The sequence below is a fragment of the Pleuronectes platessa genome, chromosome 9, assembly GCF_947347685.1.
Source record: "Pleuronectes platessa chromosome 9, fPlePla1.1, whole genome shotgun sequence".
NCBI classification, from domain to species: Eukaryota; Metazoa; Chordata; class Actinopteri; order Pleuronectiformes; family Pleuronectidae; genus Pleuronectes; species Pleuronectes platessa.
This window is the reverse complement of record NC_070634.1, coordinates 26,625,050-26,648,234: the sequence shown is the minus strand read 5'-3', so window position 1 is coordinate 26,648,234 and position 23,185 is coordinate 26,625,050. Positions and strand designations below refer to the sequence as shown.

Sequence of the window (23,185 nt, the reverse complement as noted above, 5' to 3'; positions counted from 1 at the left end):
ACACCTCCTGGACGGTCCAACATGTCCCTGAAGTGACGTCTCACACCTCCTGGACGTCCAACATGTCCCTGAAGTGTCTCACACCTCCTGGACGTCCAACATGTCCCTGAAGTGACGTCTCAAACCTCCTGGACGTCCAACATGTCCCTGAAGTGACGTCTCAAACCTCCTGGAGGTCCCAACATGTCCCTGAAGTGTCTCACACCTCCTGGACGTCCAACATGTCCCTAAACACACGATGAGAATGATGTTGTTTCCAGTTGAATTTGATTTTTCGTGGCTTTACGTTTCATTTGCATCTTGAAATATATGATCTTGTCTCTCTTGCTCTTCACAAACAAAGACAAACAGGATCTTGTGGTCAAACTTCAGAACGGAAACCAGAAGCTTCCGGCTCCTCGACCTCGTCCCAGCTGACAGATCCTGAATCTTCACATGTCGAATGTTTACACAGATCACCAGAGGGAGAGTGTTGTCCACTAATGTAAACACACGTCATCTTTACATACACACACACTGACAATAACTTCCTGTCCATTTACTCAGCAGGATTTTACATGATTGGCTGCAGCAGTAGACATGTGGGGGGATGGGGGGGGGGGTCCCACCAATCAGCACAGGGGCCAACAACACACCTGTACACACCTGATAGCTTTGTGGCTAACAGCTGTTAGCTTTGTGTTGTGGTTGTTGATGTGGTCGACCCTCCTCAGCTCTCAGGTGCTGTCGTCTGCAGGAACTTCAGCTTCTCTGGGAAAGTCAAAGACGATTAACCTCAGCAAGGTGCCAACACACACACACACACACACACACACACACACACACACTCACACACCTACACACAGCTGCTGTCAGCCTTGTTTACTCCAGCTGTTTCCTGAGTAGAGACACAGTCGGGTCCCAACTTGATGGTTGTGTTTACAGTCATCAATATAGTGACATCATGGTAAGATCCATTATGATTGTTTATGACTTGTCAACTCAGTGTTAACGAGGGTGAATGAAGTGTTAAATCCGTCAGAATGATTTTTAATAATTCATCTTTTCATCAGTGAAATCAAAGTTGTGTTACTGTGGAATAAAAACAGTCTTTGTGATCCAGATGTTTAAGGAAGTTTATTATATTTAATCTCGTTGTTTATCTCAACAGTCATGGAGAAAATGTCGTTAGTGGAAATTGAGCGTGAATGTTTTCTGAGCTTTGAACCAGAACCTTTCTCTAGTTTGATGAAAATACTTTTTTGTTTAAAAATGTGGGAGAACACACATGTTAATAAATGTAGGGTAAATAGTCGTCTGTCCCAAATGTCCCGTCCCTGTGAACACGATATCTGAGGGACGCCTTGAGGGAAGTTCTTCAGACCTCGTCCCAACATCCAGTTGGACTCCAGGATGAAGGGATTCGATTTTGGAGATCGAGGATCAAGGTGGTGTTGTGGAAACCAGTTGGACTCAGATGAAGTGTTTAGGTTTCCAGTCCGGTTTGGAACCAGGAGCTTTCAGCCACATCTCATATGGAGATGCTCTGGGTTCCTGGTGATAACACGCAGGTTGATGTATTAACTGTTTGTCTCTCGGACACGGAACCTCCTGTCAGACACTGTGATGATCTCAGGAGGTCGGAGTCAGTCCGTGTCTCTCTGCAGTTTGAGGGCTGCTCCTTCTCTTCGGGGGGAGGAGCGCGCACCTTGTTTGGCGCCGTCGAGTCGTGGCTCCTCCGCGCGTAACGCGGACGGTCTCCTGCCCGGTGGCGGTGACACACCTCGGCACAGTGGTCCAGCGAGCGGCTCGCTTCAGGGCAGAGTTTCCAGCTGTGGACATTGATGAAGGAAATGATTGGTTTGATATAAATCCCTGATTGAATCCTCGCGGACACTCAGACTTCTCCGTGCGCACTTCTCCAAGTGACCGCGTCTGTGAGGAGCCGAGGACATCATGAGGACCAGAGGTTCGGTCTCTGCGCTTCACCTGAGTCTGATGCTGCAGCTGCTGCTCTGCTGGGAACCGGTGAGTCTGCGACCAGCGCTCCCAGTGAACCAGTGGATCCTTCCACAGGTTTTCATAATGGTTATTTCTATCAGTCTGAATTATTCATTTCAAAGGACTGATGGGAATCGAGTGTTATAAAATGTTGAGATTAACAGATTCATGTGAGAATACTGTGAATATTCAAACAGCATTAATTAAAACTATACTCAATAATGTAGAGATTCTAAATTTGTTAGAGATGAATCACCCTCCTTTAATACACAATATTTACAATCCATGTGTATGTATTTATCTGCTTGTGTTCGTGGCTCGCTGTACATATACTAATTTTACATGTGTACTGGGATAATAATACTCAGGAATATTTCAAGCCCCAGTAGAGGCTGATGTTCTGGCTTAATTTGCACTTGTATATTTATACTTTAATATTTTATGCTGTGAGTTTCTGTGACATTACAATTGATCAAGTGGGAGGAGAATACATTCATATTCCCAGTTAACCCATAAAGCAGATAATAATGGAGATTTTTATGTATTTATGGTTTGATTTGATGGGGACAGATACAAAATGGAAACAGCTGTGTGATGAAAGTATCACAGTGTTTGCATCAGATGCTGAACTGCAGCATTAATCCCTCCAGAGGGTTTTTATTAAACTATTATATCAAATGTCGAGTTCCATCAGCTCTGATAAAGGATTATCTTATCTTATCTTATCTGTTGTGTCTGGATGTGTTTACAGAGGCTGAGGACTTCAGTCAATAAAATTAAAAACACTTAGAATGCTGCAGTGATTCACACTTTGTGGTTTTCGATCACGGTTTGATTGTGAAGATGATTTATGGATCAAATCCCAGATGAGTGGTTTTACTGAGACCAGGGAACCGTCAGTCCTGAGCTCAGTGTGACGCCGGTGGTCACCTGGTCTCGACTCTTATTTTCAGACTAAAGACTTATGAGCAAATTGGTGAATAAATAAATTGATGTGAATTAAAACCCGGGGGGACATGTTTGTGCAGCTGCTTCCTGTCTTCACCGACCTGCTGCCCTGATGTTTGTGTGAAGAGTGCGGATTTCATTTTCATAATCTCCTCTCTGACGGATAACTTGTCTTGAGTGTTGTCAAATCCCTGCAGATCAATGCTTCATTATTTTATTTAAACCTAAGAGTCTGTGCGGTGGACGGACGTGGCTTCGAGGCTCCGGCTTCCAGACACTAGACTTTGGTTCTGAGGGGTTTTAGTGTCGTGATGAGAAAAAATCCACTGATAAATGAAACATTTGTTAAATATAAGAGAACATTTTGGACACTGACTTGTCTCTGCAGCCTTTGGACCAAACAGCAGCAAGATGAAGCATTAATTCATATATTGGCACGTTTGTCATGTAAATCAATGCAGAAGATAATGATTCCTCCTTTATTCCAGTGAATCGTTATTGGAACGTGGATCCTTTATTAGCTGCTTCCATCAGAGACTCACTCATTGACCTGCAGGGTCACGGTAATCACACTTAAGTGATGCAGGACTTGTGTGTGTGCTGGTGTGTGTGGGTGTGTGACTGCAGAGTTGTGTTGCTGGGTTTTGTTCAACGATTGACACGTTACTACACATACGTCTTTAAATGTTCCCCGGTGACCTGTAGTCGTGATGTGGTGTCGCGTTCGATCCCTGTTTTTGGTGGTGGTGCACGGTACTGCATCAACAAACACAGGAACATCGCAGGTTTCAAGCTACTTGTTCAAAATCTGTTTGTTGTCGTTTCTTAAATGTGATCCCATAGGATTGTGTATAAATATCATCAGAGGACTCTTTAAATGCTCTTTCATATTGTGTTAGGTTCGGGTTAGGGAGGGTTATGGGTTCTATCATGACGGTGAATTAGAAAAATGAAAAACCAGGAATAAAACAATGTTGGGAAAATGTTGATGAGAGCCGGATCAACAAGTTCCCGTTAATATTTGTATTTACCAGTGACATTTAGAGGCCATTTGAAAAACCCAGGTTCCATTATGAACTAATCACGTGAACGCTTGTGTGAATAAATTAATGAAACTTTCCCCTTTTATAAGTTTCCATTTTCATCTCTATCAACAACTGAAATCAGATGTTTACAAAACCTCCATTAAATTCAGATTCAGCTCAAACAGCTGAACTTTGGGATTTGACATTTAAATCCGACCAGTTTGTTGAAAGAGTTGATGAACCGTTATTCAATAAGTCTCCGTCTTTGTGTCCTTGTAATAATAATTTAGCAGTTTTTAAAATGTTTTATGAAAAATCTGTTTATCAAATGTCAATCGTTACATTTGCTGTGAAAGAAATCCACAGGGCAGATTTTTACAGAAGCTTCGAGAGTCGAAACATTTCAATAAACAACATTCAATTTGAACTGTTGTGTTTTTACCACCGAGGCCAATGTGGATTAAAGTAAAACATTTTATTTGTATTAATATTTTTCAGTGTGTGAGCAGCACTTCACTGTTCTCGGTGACAGAGCAGCTACTTGAGCTCATTTACACACAGCTGTGTAACATCATCATGTAGCATCATGTCAAATATGAATCTTCTAAGTAACCTGTAACTATAATATTTATATAACAATACATGTGTTGTATATGTGTAGAAAAATGAATAAATAAATACACACAGTGGAAATATTGACTCTCTTGACAGTAAATACTCATATCAGGTGGTTTAGGAAGATGATCGTGTAGAAAAATAAACTTTAACATAAATAAAATACCTAATTGTGTTTTCAGGAGAGTTGATTATAGATTATCAGTTTCATAAAACCGGACTCAGACACGTTTCATAGCAGCACCTGCAGCTCCAGCCTGAGGCGACTTGTCCCCCCCGCCTCCTCAACAAGCTGCTAAACCTTCACATCACCTGTCAGAGAGGAGAGAGGAGATGGAGGAGATGGAGGAGAGGAGAGAGGAGATGGAGGAGAGGAGAGAGGAGATGGAGGAGAGGAGAGAGGAGAGGGAGGAGATGGAGGAGAGGAGAGAGGAGAGGGAGGAGAGGAGAGAGGAGAGGGAGGAGAGGAGAGAGGAGATGGAGGAGATGGAGGAGAGGAGAGAGGAGAGGGAGGAGAGGAGAGAGGAGAGGGAGGAGAGGAGAGAGGAGATGGAGGAGATGTGGTTCTCCTGCACCAGGAGGTGAATTGATCGTTTATCAAATAACGAGCGACAGAAGTAAAACAGGATTTCAGTTTGTACGGAAATGAAAGGAAAGAGAAAATTGTTTTATTCGCCTCAGGTCTTCAGAGATTTTCTATAAACTTTGACCAGTTGTCCGCTCCGTTATTATTGTGAATGTAACACGTCCGATAGGGACTGAAACTGCTCTGAGATCAGAAATGTCCAAAATATCACCCCCCCCCCCCCCCTCTCGTCTCTCCTCCTCCTCTTTCACCAGCGACGCTTCTGCACCCGTGTTATTGTTTGTGCTGCGTTTAATTATTTATTTCATTGCTCCATTTGGAAAAAGTTAGAAAACAGATGCACATTCTGACATGTCTCATACCAGGACACACACACACACACACACACACACACACACACACACACACAGCAGTGACCTGGTGGCTCGAGCTGACTGGCGCCCAGAATTAATTAATGATAAATAAATAAAAAGGTGTTTCACCCCCGCCCCCTCCTGTCTCCTCGGCTGCTGCTAATAAACACAGATCTTCACTCATCAGATGAAAACCACCTGAGCGTGTCCAGCCAGTGATTATGATCCGCACACATTTGTCGTAGCAGTTGTTGAGGAATGTTGGAAGTGTCGTCACATCTTTAGAACTCCAACGAGTTGTGTGTCCTCTAAACGTCCTGCTCCCGTCCTGCTTGTATAAAAGAGATTTGTTCCATAAACCAGCAGAGCAGATCTGCCTCTACTGGTTTGTGTCTCTGTTGACGCTGCGTCCCCAGTTTGACGTTTTCATCTACACAGACTCGGGTGTTTAAATACTCACAGTGGAAATATTGACTCTCTTTACAGTAAACACTCATATCAGGTGGTTTAGGTTAGGACCGTCCACTCAAAGAAGATGATTGTGTGTTTTAATTCAGAGTGGTAACTCACTGTGTAGTGGGAACTTATCAGGACATCTTGAGTTTCTGTATAAAGTAGCAGATCCCAACCTGAAAGTCGTAACGGCCACAAAAAACAAACACAACATGCTCAACAAATTCATTTTCATACCTTTCTTCTTCTATTCTTTTAGTTTCTACTGTTTTCAGTCATGCTGCCTCTCCAGGTTTAAACACTAAGGGGGGGGGGGGGTGTAAATAAGGAGATTAGCATCTGGGAATAACCTGCTTCAAGGCGCAGCTTCACAAAAACTTCACAAATACGTGTTTGCAAAGAGCAGAGGCCTCTGGAAGTCCTGTAGGTTCCTGCAGGCTCGTTTGTATTAGTGGTGAAGATGGAAGATCAGGCCACAGATACATCCCATCAGCGATTACCTCATCTTATCTTATCTAAAGTGATTTAGCAAATACATCCAGCAGGAAGCAGATGAAGGGCTTCTTTTCTTTATATGGTGTTTGGTGCTGGTGGAGGTGACACAGCTCAGAACACACTTGACTCTGGAACGCCCACAGGCTGTTCACCTTCTCTCAGAAACACCAGGCACCAGGTAAAGAGCAGGCACAAGGTCGAAGTAGGTTTTACATTCTTTATCTTTGTCCCTGCCCCCTGCATTAATGTAAACACTGATATAGACACAGACACGTGGACATGTGGACGGCAGCAGCTGCAGTGTAAAGCGTCCTCCACCAGGACGGGAGGTGTTTGTGTCCAGCAGCAGCGAGCGTCTCCTCCCGTGTGGATCCTGGACGCTGCAGAGCAGGAGGTCACATGTCAGGCTCTCCTCCTGCCGAGCTGCCATCTGTCCTGCAGGTAGAGGACCACGGTTCCCACAGTTCAAACCAAAGATGGCCAATAAAGAAACGAGGGAGTGTTTTCTTTATATACGATAGATTGAGCACAGATTTAATTTGGCACCAGGTGTTATATGTTCTGAGTGTTTTCATCGTCTGAGATGGTTTCAGGGCCTCCTGCTCATCACTGGAGAGGGGGGGGGGGGGGGGGGGGTTAAAGGAATGAGTGAAGCGCTGGTGAATTCTGTCCGCTGCTTGTTTTCATGTGCAACTGAGCGATGTTGACAATCTGTCTCTGTCTCTGTCTCTGTCTCTGTTCTGCAGACCGAGGCCATTCACCCAGACTGCGCCCTGGTGGCTCAGCACATGAGAGCTGAGGAGCAATGCAACCAGATCCTCAGGCAGGAGGAGAAGAACCGCTCCAGCAGAACAGGTCAGCCCTCGTCTCCATTGTGTCGTTGCAACAGAGACCTGTGACCTCTGACCTGTGACCTATGACCTGTGCACAGACACTACTGAGACAAATGTCAGGTCACCTCAAGGTCGACCTTCAGTGTCACAGCACAACTTGGGTTTAGAGTTAATGTAAAATGAAAGTTTGGCCAAAGGATTTGACATAAAAACATTTCTTTCAGAATCTTCTCCATCATTGAAACTCCATGATGGGTTCGAGACCCCATGGGAGGTTGTTAAATTACAGAGTTTCATAAATTAGTTTTCAGGTTAGAACGGAGATTGAAGCCTTTTCAGGACCTGACTCATTTAAATGTAGCACATCTAAAATCTCCCTGTAGACTTTGCAGAGTAGATTCCTACATTTGAGTTGAATTCCCCACAGGCTGAAGGCTCTTTGTCCATCCTCATCTTCCTCACCTGCTTCACAAGGTGTTAATACGAGTGACAGGAAACTCTGTGAGTCCAGGAAATTGATTTCTGATGAAGCTTCCTCATTAAAGGAGAATCATGAACAAGCTCAGGCCTCAGGGAATATCCCACTGATCCCAGGCTGCAGGAAAACTCTCAGAATCACATTTATGGATAAAGAATAAATCCATCAACATCGTTTAATCTATTCTAGAACATTTCTTAAAGATCAAATCTCTGTCTGACAGAAGTCGTGTGTTTAAGATTAAAGCCACCGAAGCCTGAAGGCAGGCGCTGATTCACCATGATCCTCCGTGTTAGAGGCACCAGGCTCTGTGTGATAAGCTCCAAACTCTGGTCACAGTGACTCTGATGGAGGTGAGATGTGTTTCCACGTTACGTCCACGCTCCATTATTGAAACTGCAGCTCACACCTGAGCAGCTGCCTCCCTGCAGCCGAGCCTCCCTGCTCTTTAACCCACAGCCTGACGAGCCCATTCGCTTCCTCTTATCAAATTACCGGCCTTCGCTCGGCCCAACGGGCAAAACAATCAGGGGAACTAATCAGGTGAGGAGCCGTCTGCTGTGAAGGCTCTGATTGGTCGGCCCGGCCTCGTCCCTCTTCTGCTCAGTGGCTCCGATCGAATCATCGACGTCCTTCAGGAAACTTGTTGATTTCACCAGAAACATGAAGGTTCTGGTTCTGAAGCGTTATTTGACAGGTTCAGTTGAGCTGGGCTCTCGTCTGCGGCTCAGTGGGACGGCTTCCTCCCACCACTGCTGTTTGTACTGGTTTAATCTCTCCAGTGACTGGAACCATCTGAAGCTGCAGGGACCAGTCACTTCAAACCCAAACTGACCAAAGTGACCTTCAATGAATCTGAGGAGAAAACAGGATTCAACCCATGTGACTTTATGTCTCTAAGGATATTTAAAAAACGGCTCTATTATGGTTCATTAAATATTAGTTTTTTTAGCTGCTGTTAATGAATTTCCATTTTCCAGGAGCTCCAGATGTTTGCAGGTTAAACATCGTCCAGGGTTCAGTTCTGTCACTTCACATCTGGAGAGCTTTGATTTTTACTGGGCTGCATTTACCATCACAGCTGTGGGGACCAGTATAATCTCAGTTTACACCAGTTTCCTTGTAGAAGAAGCAGGAGGAGATAAGTGTTATCGCTCAGTTTTCCTTTATTTATCCAGTCAGTAAACCAGCTTCTGTAACAAACTGTCCCTGCAGAGCGAGACACGGGTTTGTCTCCTCGAGGAACTGTCTCACATTTCATTTGATTGGTCTCCAGAGAATTTACTTAACTTCTAAAAATCCTCTAATCCTTCCTCTGGCTCCTCGTGTCCTCATCCTGCCTCTGACATGTTTTTTGAAGGTGACTTTAGCCGAACAGTCAACACAAGATTTCCCAGTTTGAACAGTTGGCCCGTCTTATCAAATTCCCAGAACAGCTGATATTGTTCGTACGAGAACAATTTGGTGTTTGAATAAGGAAAAGCACTTAAATGATAGCGGAGGGCTCAGGACATAGAGGGAAGTAGCACTGGATACCTGGGAAATTACTATGAAGCATATAGGGGACAATAAACAGAAGCATTAAAGATAAAAACCTTCAATAAAACACTAAAACACTAAATCTCTATGGATCAAAACTCATTAGCACCTTTTAAATTTCCACAATCTTTATCCTCGTTTAGTTTTAGATTCTATTGTTTTATTGTTTTTATTTTATTGTTTTTATTTGCTGCTTTAGATTCGAGCTCATACAGGTGTTAGAGGAGCATGATTCATTCAGGATTCATCAGGAGTGGAGGAGCGATTCAGGCGGGAGGAGGAGGAGGAGGAGGAGGAGGAGGAGGAGGAGCTAAAGGGCAACGAGCCTCAGGAAACTGTGATTTGGGAAATGACCAGGCTTCACATGAGTAACGTCCAAAACTGAGACATGAACAGATTTAAAGTTAAATATATAGAGAGACTTTGTCAATGTGGTTTTTTATTTGGCTGTCGAGAGATTCGCAGCATGAAACAGGTCGCCACTGTCTTTAGCATGAGTGGACAGGGCGGGGGGGGGGGGGGGGGGGGGGGGGGCAGATCTCTCACCTGCTTCGGGTTAATTAGCTTCACATTTTCCAGCCGGCAGGAAACGCCACCAGAGAGGATCATGGGAAGTCAGAGAGAGGAAATGAGGATGTAACACACGAGTGGATGAACAGAGGGTAACGTGTTCGTGTGTGTGTGTGTGTGTGTGTGTGTGTGTGTGTGTGTGTGTGTGTGTGTGTGTGTTTCTCACAATTCAACAAGTAATTAACCCGACTAAATATCAGAGGGGAAAAGTTACAATAAATTGAATTCTTTAAATGATTGGTCTGTAAATGTATTAACATTAAATGAATAAACGGTGTTAGTAATTTATTCAATATTAAGAGTTTCCAGTGTTTTAATCTTATATCAAATTCAGATTGTAAGAGAACCGCTTCATATTCTTTATTTATTATTAAGTTTTTCTTTTGAACCTCCCAAAACTAATATTTTAAGTGCCTATGTTTTGACCATTTACAGATGGAATGAACATATATCTGTATGCTATAATATTCAAAGTACCTCTTCATTTCTGTCGTACCAATCTGAGCCAAACTAGATATGGAAAATAAGCCTGGAACGTTTCTGGATCTTCATGATCAGTGATGTTTGTGAGAGGGAAATTTAATTTAAAAAAAGGGTTCAAACCTAAAGAGCAGAACATGGTGAGTTTAATTTGAATTCACTTGAAGATGCTCTCTCCTCATAACAGAGCAGGAAGGTGTGAAAGCTGAACAATAGTTTTGTACGATTTCCTGCAGCAAAGATTAAAAACTTTCTGCTTCTATGTACAACCGACCGAGTGGACGACTGTAATCTACCTCTTAAACCACAGTTATACAAGTTCTGCTTCATATCTCAAAGGAAAACCTTCTCAGTTCTGCTCCACTTCTTGTCTGTTGCCTGTTTCTCCTGATTGGAAGGAGATGTTTGAGTTCCGTTTGGATGAGCACATGAGGAGTCGTGGGAGCAGGAGGTGTTTGGATCAGCAGAGCAGGAGGAAGATTAGAATAAAACATCTGGGGAGTAGAGACGTCTCAGTCTAAACACATCATAGAGCAAACTTTATGTTTTCCTCCTAATCCCCCCCCCCCACGTCCTGAATCACTGATGAAGCTCTCTGTCCGTTTGATCATCTTCCCTCTGGCTGCTCTGGCTGCTCGTCCTCGCTGCTTCTCCCTTATCACACAGCAGTGTTTATTAAAAGGGTCGACGTTGTGGCCCAGGTCCCAGTGGAGCCTCCTCTCCTCCGCTAATACTCAGAACTTGTATTATTATTATTATTTATTATTATTATTATTGAACCAAGAAGAGAAGAGAAGCTGCAGCCGGAGGAGGAATGAAACACAGATGACGGCTGTAGAGGTGAACGTTGAGGATGAAGGTCAGTTTCACTCCATTGAGTCGGAAGTGGAACCACAGGTGTGAAAGGTGTCGATGGGGGGGGGGGGGGGGGCGTGCAGCTCACGTTCACATCTCGTCAATTCAGCTTTTGTCTTTTGAATAAACTGAATAAAGAAAATGAGTTGCACCTGTTGTGTTACTGGCAGTAAGATGAACGTCCTCGTCGAGCTGAAGACTGCAGCCGCTTCATCTTCTTCTATTGTTTAATGTTAACTTTCTGTAATTGGTTCGAATGTCATAACTATCTCAAATTGGACCAATCACTCGAAGTAGAGACAGCGTGAAACAATAGAAGAAGAAGAAGAGGAGGGAGAAGAGGGAGAAGAAGAAGAGGAAGCAGCTGCAGTCTTCACAACACAAAGATTAATACGACAACTGCTCATGTTGCTCTGTTAGTGTTTGTTTCATCGTTTCAGCTTCTGAGTGAAACGATGAAACAAACACATGAAGCTCGGTTCAGATTTATAATAAAATCCACAAGAAAAGAAAACATGCAAACTGTGAGGAGGTCTGGATAATGTCTGAAGCCACTGAAAGAGGAGGCGAGCATTGTGGGTAATCTTCTTTGAACAGTTGAAGTGATAAGAACCTGCGTCGCTCCCACACTCTGGCTCGGTCGCTCTGTGGCCTCAGCCCTCTGGATGTGTGTGTGTGTGCGTCACCGGGACGTCGGTGCGTGTGTACACATAATGATGCTGTTTAAGAATCTTGTGTAACGGGCTGACACACACTCCCCCGATCCTCCGGGAGCGCCGGGACCCGGGGGGGAATATTCATTAAGAGCCGGAGGAATGAAGCCAGGCTTTGTGGTGTGGTGATGTGAGGCACTGATCCACTCAGTGTCACCAGCTCGGCTTTAATTGGCTCCTAATGTGGAAGTTACTGAAGCTTCCTGCAGAGCCGTGTTCACACGCTGGGATTCGAACAACGGGCTCCGTGCCCTTTTACACCACGACGCTCTGTTTCTTTACCTGGAGCCATTAGCCCGGTCACATGACGCGGGCCCTGCTCAGTCCACGCTGCTGACGGAGCTGTTATCTGAGCCCCAGTGAACAAACAGCAGCCGTGATAAAAGGCCTGAGCACCAACACAAAGGCGAGTGGAGCGTCACCTCCGTCAGCCGGGCCGAGACGTTTGGCTCGGCCCGGCTCCACCAGCAGAACCTGCAGCCGAGCCCAGAGCCGCTTCATTATGATTGAGAGCTGGTGGGTTCTAATTGACACGGGGCCGAGCGGCTTTGATGTGCGAGGCGTCAGCGAGAGACGAGAGGCTCCTCATTACTGGATGACAAGCACCCCCCCCCCCCCCCCCCCCCCCCCCTTGTCAGCCATGTGAGGGGAGCAGCAGAGACAAAGCGTGGGCAGTGAGGAGGGATGAGGACATCAACAAATCAAGTGCCCCCTTCTCCCCCCCCACACACACAGAACACGTTTTCAGTTCAAAGTCCCTGATGGAGTTTAAGATGGAGATCAGACAGAATTAAATAAGATTCACTCCTGTCCCTTGTTTGGTTTGTTCTTCAGCAGGTTGACATGAACCCTGGTGGACGGAGGAGTGTCTCGTTAAGTGTCTCTTCCTGCTGACCTGTGGTAAACATGTTGTCTTCTCTCAGGTTGTCCCACAGTGTGGGACGACATCCGGTGCTGGTCCCGAGCGGCGGTGGGACAGGTGGTGAGCGTCTCCTGTGCCAACGTGTCCCAGCTGTTCGCCAACAACCAAGGTAAATCACTGACACCCGTCTATTTGAAAAAACAAATTAGAACCTGACAGATGAGGATTTTTGAAACACAGATATTAATTGGACATCGGGAGAATCGGGAGAATCGAGGTTTGATATTTTACGGTTTAACCATAAACTTAAAATAACTATAAATAAAAAGAAAACACAAATACAAACAAATATATGTTTTCATATCTTGCAACTGATAGATCTCACTCTTTATTCACAAACACACAAAGAACCCATATTCATTTGTATAACAGTGATACATTGAGCTCCTCTGACAGTTGAGCCGTTCGTGCACATTAACTCATTCTCGTGATATCATAGGAATTTATTCAAATCCGCTCCAAACATTCAATTCAATTCACTGACAAACATTGAATCAAAAGTCCTGGAGGATGAAACGATGCCGTGAGGTCGACTCGTGACTTTCTGTTCTGTACAAACTCTTTTCTGTCCGTTATTCATCATAAGTGAAAAGCAGAGAACGTGTTTCCTGCGTCTCGGCCGCTCGATGGAGGCGTAGAGCTGCGAGGCGGCGATCTGAAGAAACGCTCTGATCGGTTTGAGGCAGAGCAGCGATGATCAGTAACTCTGCCAACAGTCAAGCTGCTCTCTCTCTCGTTTGATCCTCCGCTGAGGTTGTGGGTAAATAACTGACTTAAGGCCACAAGTCCTGGAAATAGCAGCGTGCATTCAAATTTTATTTTAAAGCCATAAAAAAAACAAAAAACAGGCAGGTTTGAGTTTTCCATGATACTCAAGTTCTCTTTCAGTTTCACCAGGATATGTTAAAACATCTCATGAACAGGACGCCCACCTGCTCCAGATCACCCACGCACCCATGAACCAAATACTCATATAGCATCATCATTATTATTATTATTCAGATGCTACTGAAAAGATTTATTCTTGGAGATGAACAGTGACAGAAAAACATCTGGTTGGCACGTTGTCAGGAACAGATGTGGAAACGTGGAGGAGACGAGAAGAGGCAAGAAAGAACTTTACTGATCATCACGAGCATAAAAAACCATAATTTACTGGATCCACTGTAGAAAAAAACTTTAATAGATTTAATCATGTATTTAAAAACATATATAAAGGAGTTTAAGAAACAAAAACTCTTCATTATTAAATTGTAAGACATTAAACACAATTGTGTTTGGCTTATTTCTTCCATCAGAGCATCGACACACGTAAAGAACAATAAAGTCAAGTCACAAATATTTATTAACCAACAAAACAGATAAAAACGTGAACTGTTTATCAACTACAACATATGAGTGGTGAGTGTGAACAGTGTGATGCACTGACCTCCAGCAGTCAGACCTTCTTAAGAGGACCAGTGAATCGTTCACGTGTCCAGGAGGCGGAGGTCACGCTGATGACCTCATCACTCGTGGCCTCCTCCTCCTCCTCCTCCTCCTCCTCCACAGACGGAGACGAGCTGCAGCAGCGATGTTCTCACAGCAGACGAATCAACAGGCAGAATAAAAACCTTGAATTGGAAAATCAAAGAGTTCACAGTGAGAGCCGAGAACACGAGGAGGGAGCTGTTGCTGCTTGTTAAGCTCGGCGGAGCGAGCACTAGCTCTCTCCCCGGAGCCGCGGCCTCTCACCTCCATCCAAATCTAAACCGCTCACCCACCGACGCCGCGGCATCGGGCCCCCGGGCTCCGAGCGCTGCCTCACACCGAGGCTAATGCGGCTGGATACCGAGGAGTCCGCCCACAACTCAAACCCCCACACTCTGCTGGGCTGAGCAGCCGGACGAGCAGGTTTCACTCCATGAAGCTCAAACCTGAGAATCCACCGCTTCCCTCTGGTGACTCGCTGAGAGGAGCCGGTGACCTCGTCACGGTGGTAGAGCGGGCGGTGTCATTCTGACTCCGGGCAGGAGATGGAGAACATGGCTGCCTCGTTCACGTCCATCACCTGATCAGGTTACATTCACACAAACACAGAGCGTTCACATGAGGAAAATAAAGAGAATCTGGATTTACAACCACGTTCGATTCTCTGAGGGTCACCAGTCAGAACCCCCTAACAGGGCCTGTGTCAGCTCGGGTGGAGGGGGGGCCCCCTGGCCCCCTGGTCCCCAGGGCCACATCAATGTAGAAGTTTGTTCCAAAGTTCCACAAAAATCATTCAGTAGAAATTAGCAGCTTTGTTCAAAATATGTTTATATCATTTATTGATGCATCTTACAGATTTTTTCTAATTTACTTATTTACTTTAGAACCCTACTTTGATCTCTGGTCTTACTTTCTCTACCTTTAGCATTTCATCTTATCTTTCAGATTTTTTATTTTATCATTCAAAAAATTCTCTCTTTGTTTCCTCCCTTTCTGTGGATATTGTTTCTCTCTGCACGAATGTGGGTGTATTGTTTTTAACAGAATTTTTGACTGATTGATTGATTGACTCATTAATTGATTGATTGACTGATTGATTGACTGATTGATTGATGATTGATTGACTGACTGACTGATGCCACACCTCATTGCTCACGGGTTGAGGTTTCTTTCCTCCTCACAGATCCTTGTTGTTGCTCCTGTATTGTTGTCGTCCTGAGGCTCATGTGTGTGTCCTTTTGTGTGTCTGTCAGGTCACATCTACAGGAACTGCACTGAGGACGGCTGGTCCGAGGCCTTTCCTCCCTACGAGGACGCCTGTGAGTTTGCAGAAGACGAGGAGACGGAGCCGGAGGTAGAAGCTTCAGATGATTGAATGAACGTTCTCTCTCTGGTCACTGCTGTAACTGTAACTGTAACTGTTCCTTGTGTACTAGTTACATTACTTTATCTTTACCATATCTCTGATTGTGAACACAAGCGGAGGAGGTATCACTCCTCTCATCCTTCAGGAACCATCAGGTGAATCTTGTTGCCGTGGCGACCATCATAAAACGACTTGTGTTCTTATGAAGAAGTTTTAATTATTGCCCTCTAAGCTCCAGCCCATAATTATCTGATTATGGTTTGAGGTTAAATTACAGACGTTATTTAAAGCAGAGCTTAAAGTAGATGATTGACGGTTCTGTCCTTCACGCCGACGTCTTCTCCGGAGGAAGGGAAGTCCTCACAAGTCTCCTGGGAAACTTTCCTGACATGTGACTAGGGTTGCAAAGGGGCGGACACTTTCCGGAAACTTTCCATGGGAATATTGAGCTCGGGAATTTTGGGAATTTTGAAAAAATTAAATATTCGCAAATTAAACGCTGCGCAATAAAAACATCATTCAAAACTCTATTTTAAAGATGTATGGAATGCAGCACACACTGCACGTTGAATTTCAACCCTGCAATGTGCATTTCTCCATCACATGCACAGATGATTCCCAGCATCCTTCACTCTACAGCAGGGCTATTGAGGCCTGCTGTAGAGTGAAGGACTAGTCAGGTTAGTTTCGATGATATTACTGGGAAAATATATTGGCATGCTGATTGAGGATTGTTCATCTGTCTATCTAGCCTATTTCTATTAATTTATCCATCAATTGTAAATATTTGTAAAGACTATTACAATTGTTTGGCCAACTATTTATATCTCTGGTATTGCTTTAGTGTTTTTTACAAGCTTTTGTTCTCATATTATTCTACAGAGCACTTCCACATGCACTTTCTCATGTGTGGAGACATTTCACTCCAGCCAATGTAGAAGGAAAGGCTGTGTGCATTTGCAAATACTGTGCAAAGACCTATGTTAAGAACTAATACACTAAGATGCAGAAGCAAATAGTCAAGTGCCCAAAGTTTTCTCAGGGCTCAAATCAGCCTATGACAAAACAAAAATGGTTAAATTTATGTCTGTATATGACAAGGTAAATACAGTTAGTATAAATTACCCACACAATTTCCAGTTTTTTTCCGTTATATTCCCGTATATTCCCGTATATTCCCATGGAAAGTTTCCCACTTTGAATATTCCCGAAATTTTTCAACCCTACACGTAACGTCCTCAAAGTTCTGACTCTGATCAGCTTCGGAGGAGGAGGTGAGACGTGGACGTTCTGTTGCTCAGAGTCTGTGGGAGAAGTTGAGACGCTTTGCTCGAGAGAAACCACCAGAAACCTCCTGGTCCTCAGTTCAACATCGATCAGGATGAAACTTCCACCAAGTTTCTGCTGCACAGATCCAAAAAGGACAAAGTGCAGAACGTGCTCGTTAAAGTCTGAACTCGAACCTTCGCCTTCAGGGTGATGTCCGACCTGAAGAAACTTCACCAAGTCTTACTGTGTAACAAGAATCCATTTAAAGAAACACTGCAGCTCGATTAATGTGAGTTCATCTCCAATATTCAGCAGGAAAGTTTGAAAACAAGAAGAACAGAGCTTGGTGGATTTGTGTTATGCAGGACTCGTTTGTGTGTGTTGTGTTAACACGATACGATGTGTGTGTGCCTGATGCTTGAGGCCGACGTGAGAACGACAACAATCACAAGTTCCCGTCTGAGTCACACAACGGCTTTCGTGCTAATCCACCGCTCCAGACATCAATCTACTGCTCAAGAGAAAAGATCGATCGGCTGGTGCCACACGAGAAGCTCAGTGTCAGCCGGGTGCAGCCGACCCCTGTGATAGAGATCTGCAGATACAAGAGGCTGGATCAACAAAGTTATCAACATGTATTTAATAAGGGGCTTTCTGCAGAAAGGATCAACACACCAAGAGTCCTTAAGATCTCAGAGTGAAGGTGAAGAACAGTCAAAAGCACAGGTCTTATATAGGAGGACTTAGGGCTGTCCCTCTGAACCAGTCCAGACTGGTTCTATAGTGGGGGAAGGAGAGGGATCTAAACATTAGCAGCTGATTCACTTGTGTTTCCTCAGGTGATTAGAAGACATGCACTCCTTCCTTTGATGAGTAATTAAGTCACAAATGGTTTCAACATATTCACGTCATAAACAGTTCAGATCATAAAACAGTTCAAGTCATTAACAATTTGGTGTATGTAAATATAAATCATAAAAGTCTCTTGACACGGCTTCAAATGCTTACTTTCCAAATACAAACTAGTTTGTTAACCATGCTTAGTTAATGTTTCTACTACACCCACAATGCATTTCACCAAGGCATGACATCGCCACATTCATTTTGAATGAGAAGCGTTTTGATTGACGCCTCTGACACAGAGTGAGATCAGCAGCTCCTCTGGTTCAGGAAGCCGAGGATCATGGGTAATATCCAGCGTTCAGTTGTTTCAGTTACATGAAAACCACGTCGTCTACACGTGTGGCAGCAGGGGGCGCTGTTGCTCAGGAAAAGCTGCATAGTGTTTTAATTAAATCATTAATTCATACGTCTGCAACATATTCACATTATGAAATGAATAATTTTTGTGCCAAAAGCTCCACGAACCAATATTCTGCAGGTTTATGAACAGCCACAGATACATGTAATAGCAGCTCTTCACCTGCGGGGGAGCACTCAGTCATTAGTGGTTTGATCCTTTTCTCTTTCAGACGACCTACTTCTCCAACTTCAAGCAGGTTTACACGGCCGGATACGCCACCTCCCTCATCTCGCTCATATCCGCCATCTTCGTCTTCACCGTGTTCAGGTAAAGATTTATCTAACACCTGAAGATTAACTTCTACATCTGATCCTCTGACGTCATCTCTTCTTCTTCTTCTGCTCCACAGGAAGTTCCACTGCACCAGAAACTACATCCACATCAACCTGTTCTTCTCCTTCATCCTGAGAGCCAGCGCCGTCTTCATTAAGGACGGCGTCCTGTTCTCTGATGAGAACCTGGACCACTGCTTCATGTCCACTGTAGGTGTTCCAGCTCCAGCTCCATTAACGTGTCTATATTTACCACCGGAGGACTCATGTCCGGTACTTAGGTAAATCCAGTGGTGGGCGACCACAAAGGAGAAATGCGTCAGCCTCTTTTTCAGCCTGCTTTGAGAAATCAGAGGGAAAATAATGAATAAGCTGTTGTTGAATGAGACGTGAAGAAGAAAAGGTGGAAGTTGGATTCTGCTTTTTAATGGAGGGTCCTGTTTTGGTGAAAGCCCGGCAGATGAAATATAAATAACGACATATGGAAGGATACAATTATCTCTGGATGAAGAAGAGGAGCAACACACATAGAAGATGCTTTGGTGATGAGGAGTCCCCAGAACATCTCCAGAAAATGTTCAGGCTTCATTCTCTGGATGTTTTCTGGAGTTTGTGTCTTAAAACTACAAAGACAATTAAAGACAGGAAGATAAAATGAAGTAGAAGTATACGTCATGTATATTTATTAAGTGCTGGGTTCAAACCTGATCAATTCAAGGCCTCACAAGATCAATTTAGTGGAGTAAAAATTCAAATATTTCACTTTAAATCTCTTAAAAGAAATGATTGATCCCTCTCAGGTATCATTAAATAAATCTTTGTCTTTTTACTGAAACCGAAAACAGAACATTTACCTGCTTTTAGTTTTCTGGACATGAAGCTCAGACAAATCGATGGAGTTTGTAATCACAGAACAGGAATGAGACACTGAGAGTGAGGAGTGAAGAAGAGGAGTGAAGAAGAGGAGTGAAGAAGAGGAGTGAAGACGAGGAGTGAAGAAGAGGAGTGAGGAAGAGGAGTGAAGTGTCCTCTTGTGGCTCCGAGGGACCGAACGCACTGTGACTCATTTAGAGTCGACGTGAGACAAACACAGACGATGGAAAATGGAAGAATAGATGAGAGGAGGCTCAGGTGGGCCATGGGGAACCAGAACATTATTGCAGAGAATAAAAACAGTCTTGGATTAGACGACCCAGAAAGACCGATTAAAAACAAAAGCCTCAAATATCCACTTTCCCCCCCGAGCAGCTTTTAGAGAGGACAGGAACGATCCAGCAAGAGGAGCTGAGGAAGAGGTTTGGATTCTGTGGGAGACGAAGAAGAAATGAAAGTTTCTTTAATTGACTTCGCTGCGGTCACGTGTTTTACTTCTGTATCTTCTCTTTCCCTCAAACTCACAGTGTTATCATCACAGTCTCTGCAGATACACATGAGATTTATGTTTGTGTGTTTTCTGCTGCATTCCCCCCCCCCCCCTCCCCCCCCCCCCACAGACGTCCTGTAAATCGGCCGTGGCCTTCTTCCAGTTCAGCATCCTGGCAAACTACTTCTGGCTGCTGGTGGAGGGCATGTACCTGCAGACGCTGCTCGCCCTCACCTTCGTCTTCCAGAAGAAATACTTCTGGTGGTACATCCTCATCGGCTGGGGTGGGCGTCGGCTTCCTGTCTCTCCTCCTCTGCTTGTTTCTTAATTAAAACCTCTCTGACTCTAACGATCGGCTCGTTCTCTTCGTTTCTCTCAGGTCTCCCCACCACCATCATATCGGCCTGGATCCTAACTCGCAACTTCTACGACAACAAGGGGTGAGTGGAACCTGCAGATTCACACAAACAACACAAAGACCTGAAGTGAAGATGCACGTAGGAGCATTACAGTCTGTGGTTTCCATTCTTTGTGCTAAGCTAAGCTAACTGGCTGCAGACTTACATTTTAATGAACGGATATGAGAGTAATATTAATTAGCACATTTCATACATTATTTTAAAACATACTAGAAAAGGTTCATATTAAATTGATGATAATAACGTGAAGCTAAATCATAAATAAAATATATCCATTGAACCATTGCCCCCTTTACATATTTAACAATATCCACGTCCATGCATTAATTAATTCATTAGCCAATTAGCAAAGCCCTGTATGTTTAGTATATTGTGTTGATGTCATGACACATTTTAACTGACAATTCTGAACATGAGAAATATAATCCTTCATTTAGATTCAGATTTAAAGATCAGATTCTGTTCTCCTGACGCTGAGAGGATGTGTAGTTTTGTGTTGCCTCGTTTGTGTCACGGCTGCTGATTGTGTGTCTCAGGTGCTGGGACGACACAGATGTGGATTTTGTCTGGTGGATCATAAAGGCTCCGATAACTGCTTCACTGCTGGTGAGTACAGCCAGGGGGCGCTGCTGAGGAACGGCAGGGGGGGGCGACAGAAACGACTCATCTGTGGATTTGTGTGGTGCAGGTGAACTTCATCATCTTCATCAACGTGATCCGGATCCTGGTGCAGAAGCTGAGGTCTCCGGGCGTCGGGGGAAATGACACAAGTCACTTCAAGTGAGACGCGCAATAAAGATCAACACAACAGATTTCCTGCACACACACACACACATCTGTATCTTCACGGCTGCTCTCTGGGTGTGTGTCTGTGCGTGTCTGTGTGTGTGCGTGCAGGAGACTGGCCAAATCCACTCTTCTTCTCATCCCCCTGTTCGGGATGCACTACATGCTGTTCGCCTTCCTCCCAGAAGCCACCGGGGCCGAGGCCCGCCTCTTCATCGAGCTCGGGGTCGGATCCTTTCAGGTGAGACTCACAGGAAGTCACTTCTGTTTCCTGGAGCCCACGACTTCCTGTACATGACACTGATTGATTTAGTAATTGGATCAAATTACAGTTTTGTCTCCTTCCTCAGTTAATTATTACTTTTACTTTGATTATTTTGGGTGATGAGCTTTTCTTAGATTCCTGTTAGAGGTCTGAAAGTCTGGAACTTTCAGATCTATGATTCAGTTTGAATCCTCTTCTGGTTCTGGACCGGGGTCTGAGGGATTTGTCACTTTGGTTGACTCATGGACCAGATCTGTCAAACTGGAGCGAACCACCCAAGAGCCATAATACCACCTGGTGTGTGGTGCTGTGTGGGGTGGGCCACATCTGGGCCAGAACTCTTTTACCATGTGGGGGAGCGATGGGTCTCAACTTGTTTTCTGGCGTCAACCTAATTGTTCACGTTTCAGATTTAAACCTGTTTCTGCTCTGCAGGGGTTCGGTGTGGCTCTACTCTACTGCTTCCTGAACGGAGAGGTAGGTCCCCGATGCATTCTGGGTAAACTGTCGTGTTGGGAAGTAAAAGAAAATGTAATGAATCTTATCAGATACATGTTGTTTGTATAGTTTGTAGATAAAATGCTAAATATATCAGAAAACTAACGTCAAGTATAGAATTTTCATTTGAATCCTGTGCGTGTCTGTGTGTGTGTCTGTGTGTGTCTGTGTGTGTGTCTGTGTGTGTGTCTGTGTGTGTAGGTGCAGGCGGAGCTGAAGAAGAGGTTCTGGAAGTGGCAGACTCAGAACTACCTGCGCTACAGTAAACGAAGGCGCACGTTGTTCACTGAGAGCAGCACCGTCACTCAGATCTCGGTTCTGGACAAGTCCAGTCCCAGAGACCAGCCGGGCCCAGAGACACAGGCGCTCACACACTGTGTCACCGCGACGCACAACAACGTGTCCACGGTCTGACCGGCGCTCTGTGTCCTCGTGTGTTGTCTCTGTGTCCACGTGTTGAAAGCTACAGGAACCTCCAGAGAGTTTCTACTGAGTTGTGTAGGGGGCGCTCACGAGGCCGATGAAGCTGAAGCGTCTGTAGTATAGATGTAGTTCAATTAGATCAGATCTGCTCCTTTTTAATCACAGTTACATCATGAGTCACTTTACGATATCCGCCATTTTGCTTTCTGTGTCAATGTGGAGAAACGTTAACGTCATCATCAACCATTCAAACCTGATAAACCAAAATCTATACTTTATTTAAATGACAGTTATAGATCACAAACAGCCTTTTGGTTCAGAAGCAGGTCAGTGAGGATGAGCTCGTGAGCGCCCTCTAGGTGATCTGCAGCCTCTTGATGCAACAGCATTAATGAGAAGTGGAAAACTTTCTCTTTTAGTTGTTATATTGTTTAAGGATGTTTTTGCAGAATCCTTCATGTGCTGCCAGATTTACAAGTGATGACTTCAACTTAACTTTAAATGTATTCACTCCACGTTGACTTTACCTGAGACGTGATAATTCTCAGACTCACAAACACAAACTCACGTTACATGTTTGTGACCCCCGACTACAGACGTGTCAAACTTCTGCCCGGTGAACCTGAGCGACCCCCACTCAGGTCAGACCCCCCCCCCTCTGAGCACTCATCCAACATCTCTTAGGTCAAAGTTTTCTTTTTGTGTTTTATCAACAATATTCACTAATTTATGCATAAAAATGCAATTAGTTTGTTATTCCAGAGATCATGAGGGTTTTATTTCACTGAAGGGAACATTAAACCTTTTTAAAGGCGCCTAACTTGTAATTTTAATGAAAGTAGAAGTTATGATTCCCAGGCAGCGATGACACGATCACAGATGATTATTTTACAGATTTGACAGAAA

The 23,185-nt window shown here is 44.3% G+C and overlaps 1 protein-coding gene across 1 annotated transcript; it reads left to right on the top strand.

Annotated features, from left to right (window-relative positions):
- The first annotated feature begins 1,763 nt into the window (after positions 1-1,763).
- ghrhrb (growth hormone releasing hormone receptor b) lies at positions 1,764-22,270 on the top strand. The gene is made up of 13 exons (XM_053431499.1): positions 1,764-2,007; positions 7,202-7,310; positions 12,847-12,954; positions 15,569-15,669; positions 18,423-18,520; positions 18,603-18,735; positions 20,019-20,172; positions 20,268-20,328; positions 20,844-20,913; positions 20,996-21,087; positions 21,205-21,334; positions 21,794-21,835; positions 22,058-22,270. Exons 1-13 carry the CDS (start codon positions 1,936-1,938, stop codon positions 22,268-22,270), a joined length of 1,383 nt encoding a protein of 460 aa, XP_053287474.1. The 5' UTR covers positions 1,764-1,935.
- Positions 22,271-23,185: the final 915 nt, after the last annotated feature.

Coding starts and splice junctions, on each gene's coding strand:
- ghrhrb (XM_053431499.1), top strand. CDS start 1,936: ATGAGGACCAGAGGTTCGGTCTCTGCGCTTCACCTGAGTCTGATGCTG. Junction 12,955..15,568: donor GCTGTTCGCCAACAACCAAG/GTAAATCACTGA, acceptor TGTGTCTGTCAG/GTCACATCTACAGGAACTGC. Junction 15,670..18,422: donor ACGAGGAGACGGAGCCGGAG/GTAGAAGCTTCA, acceptor TTTCTCTTTCAG/ACGACCTACTTCTCCAACTT.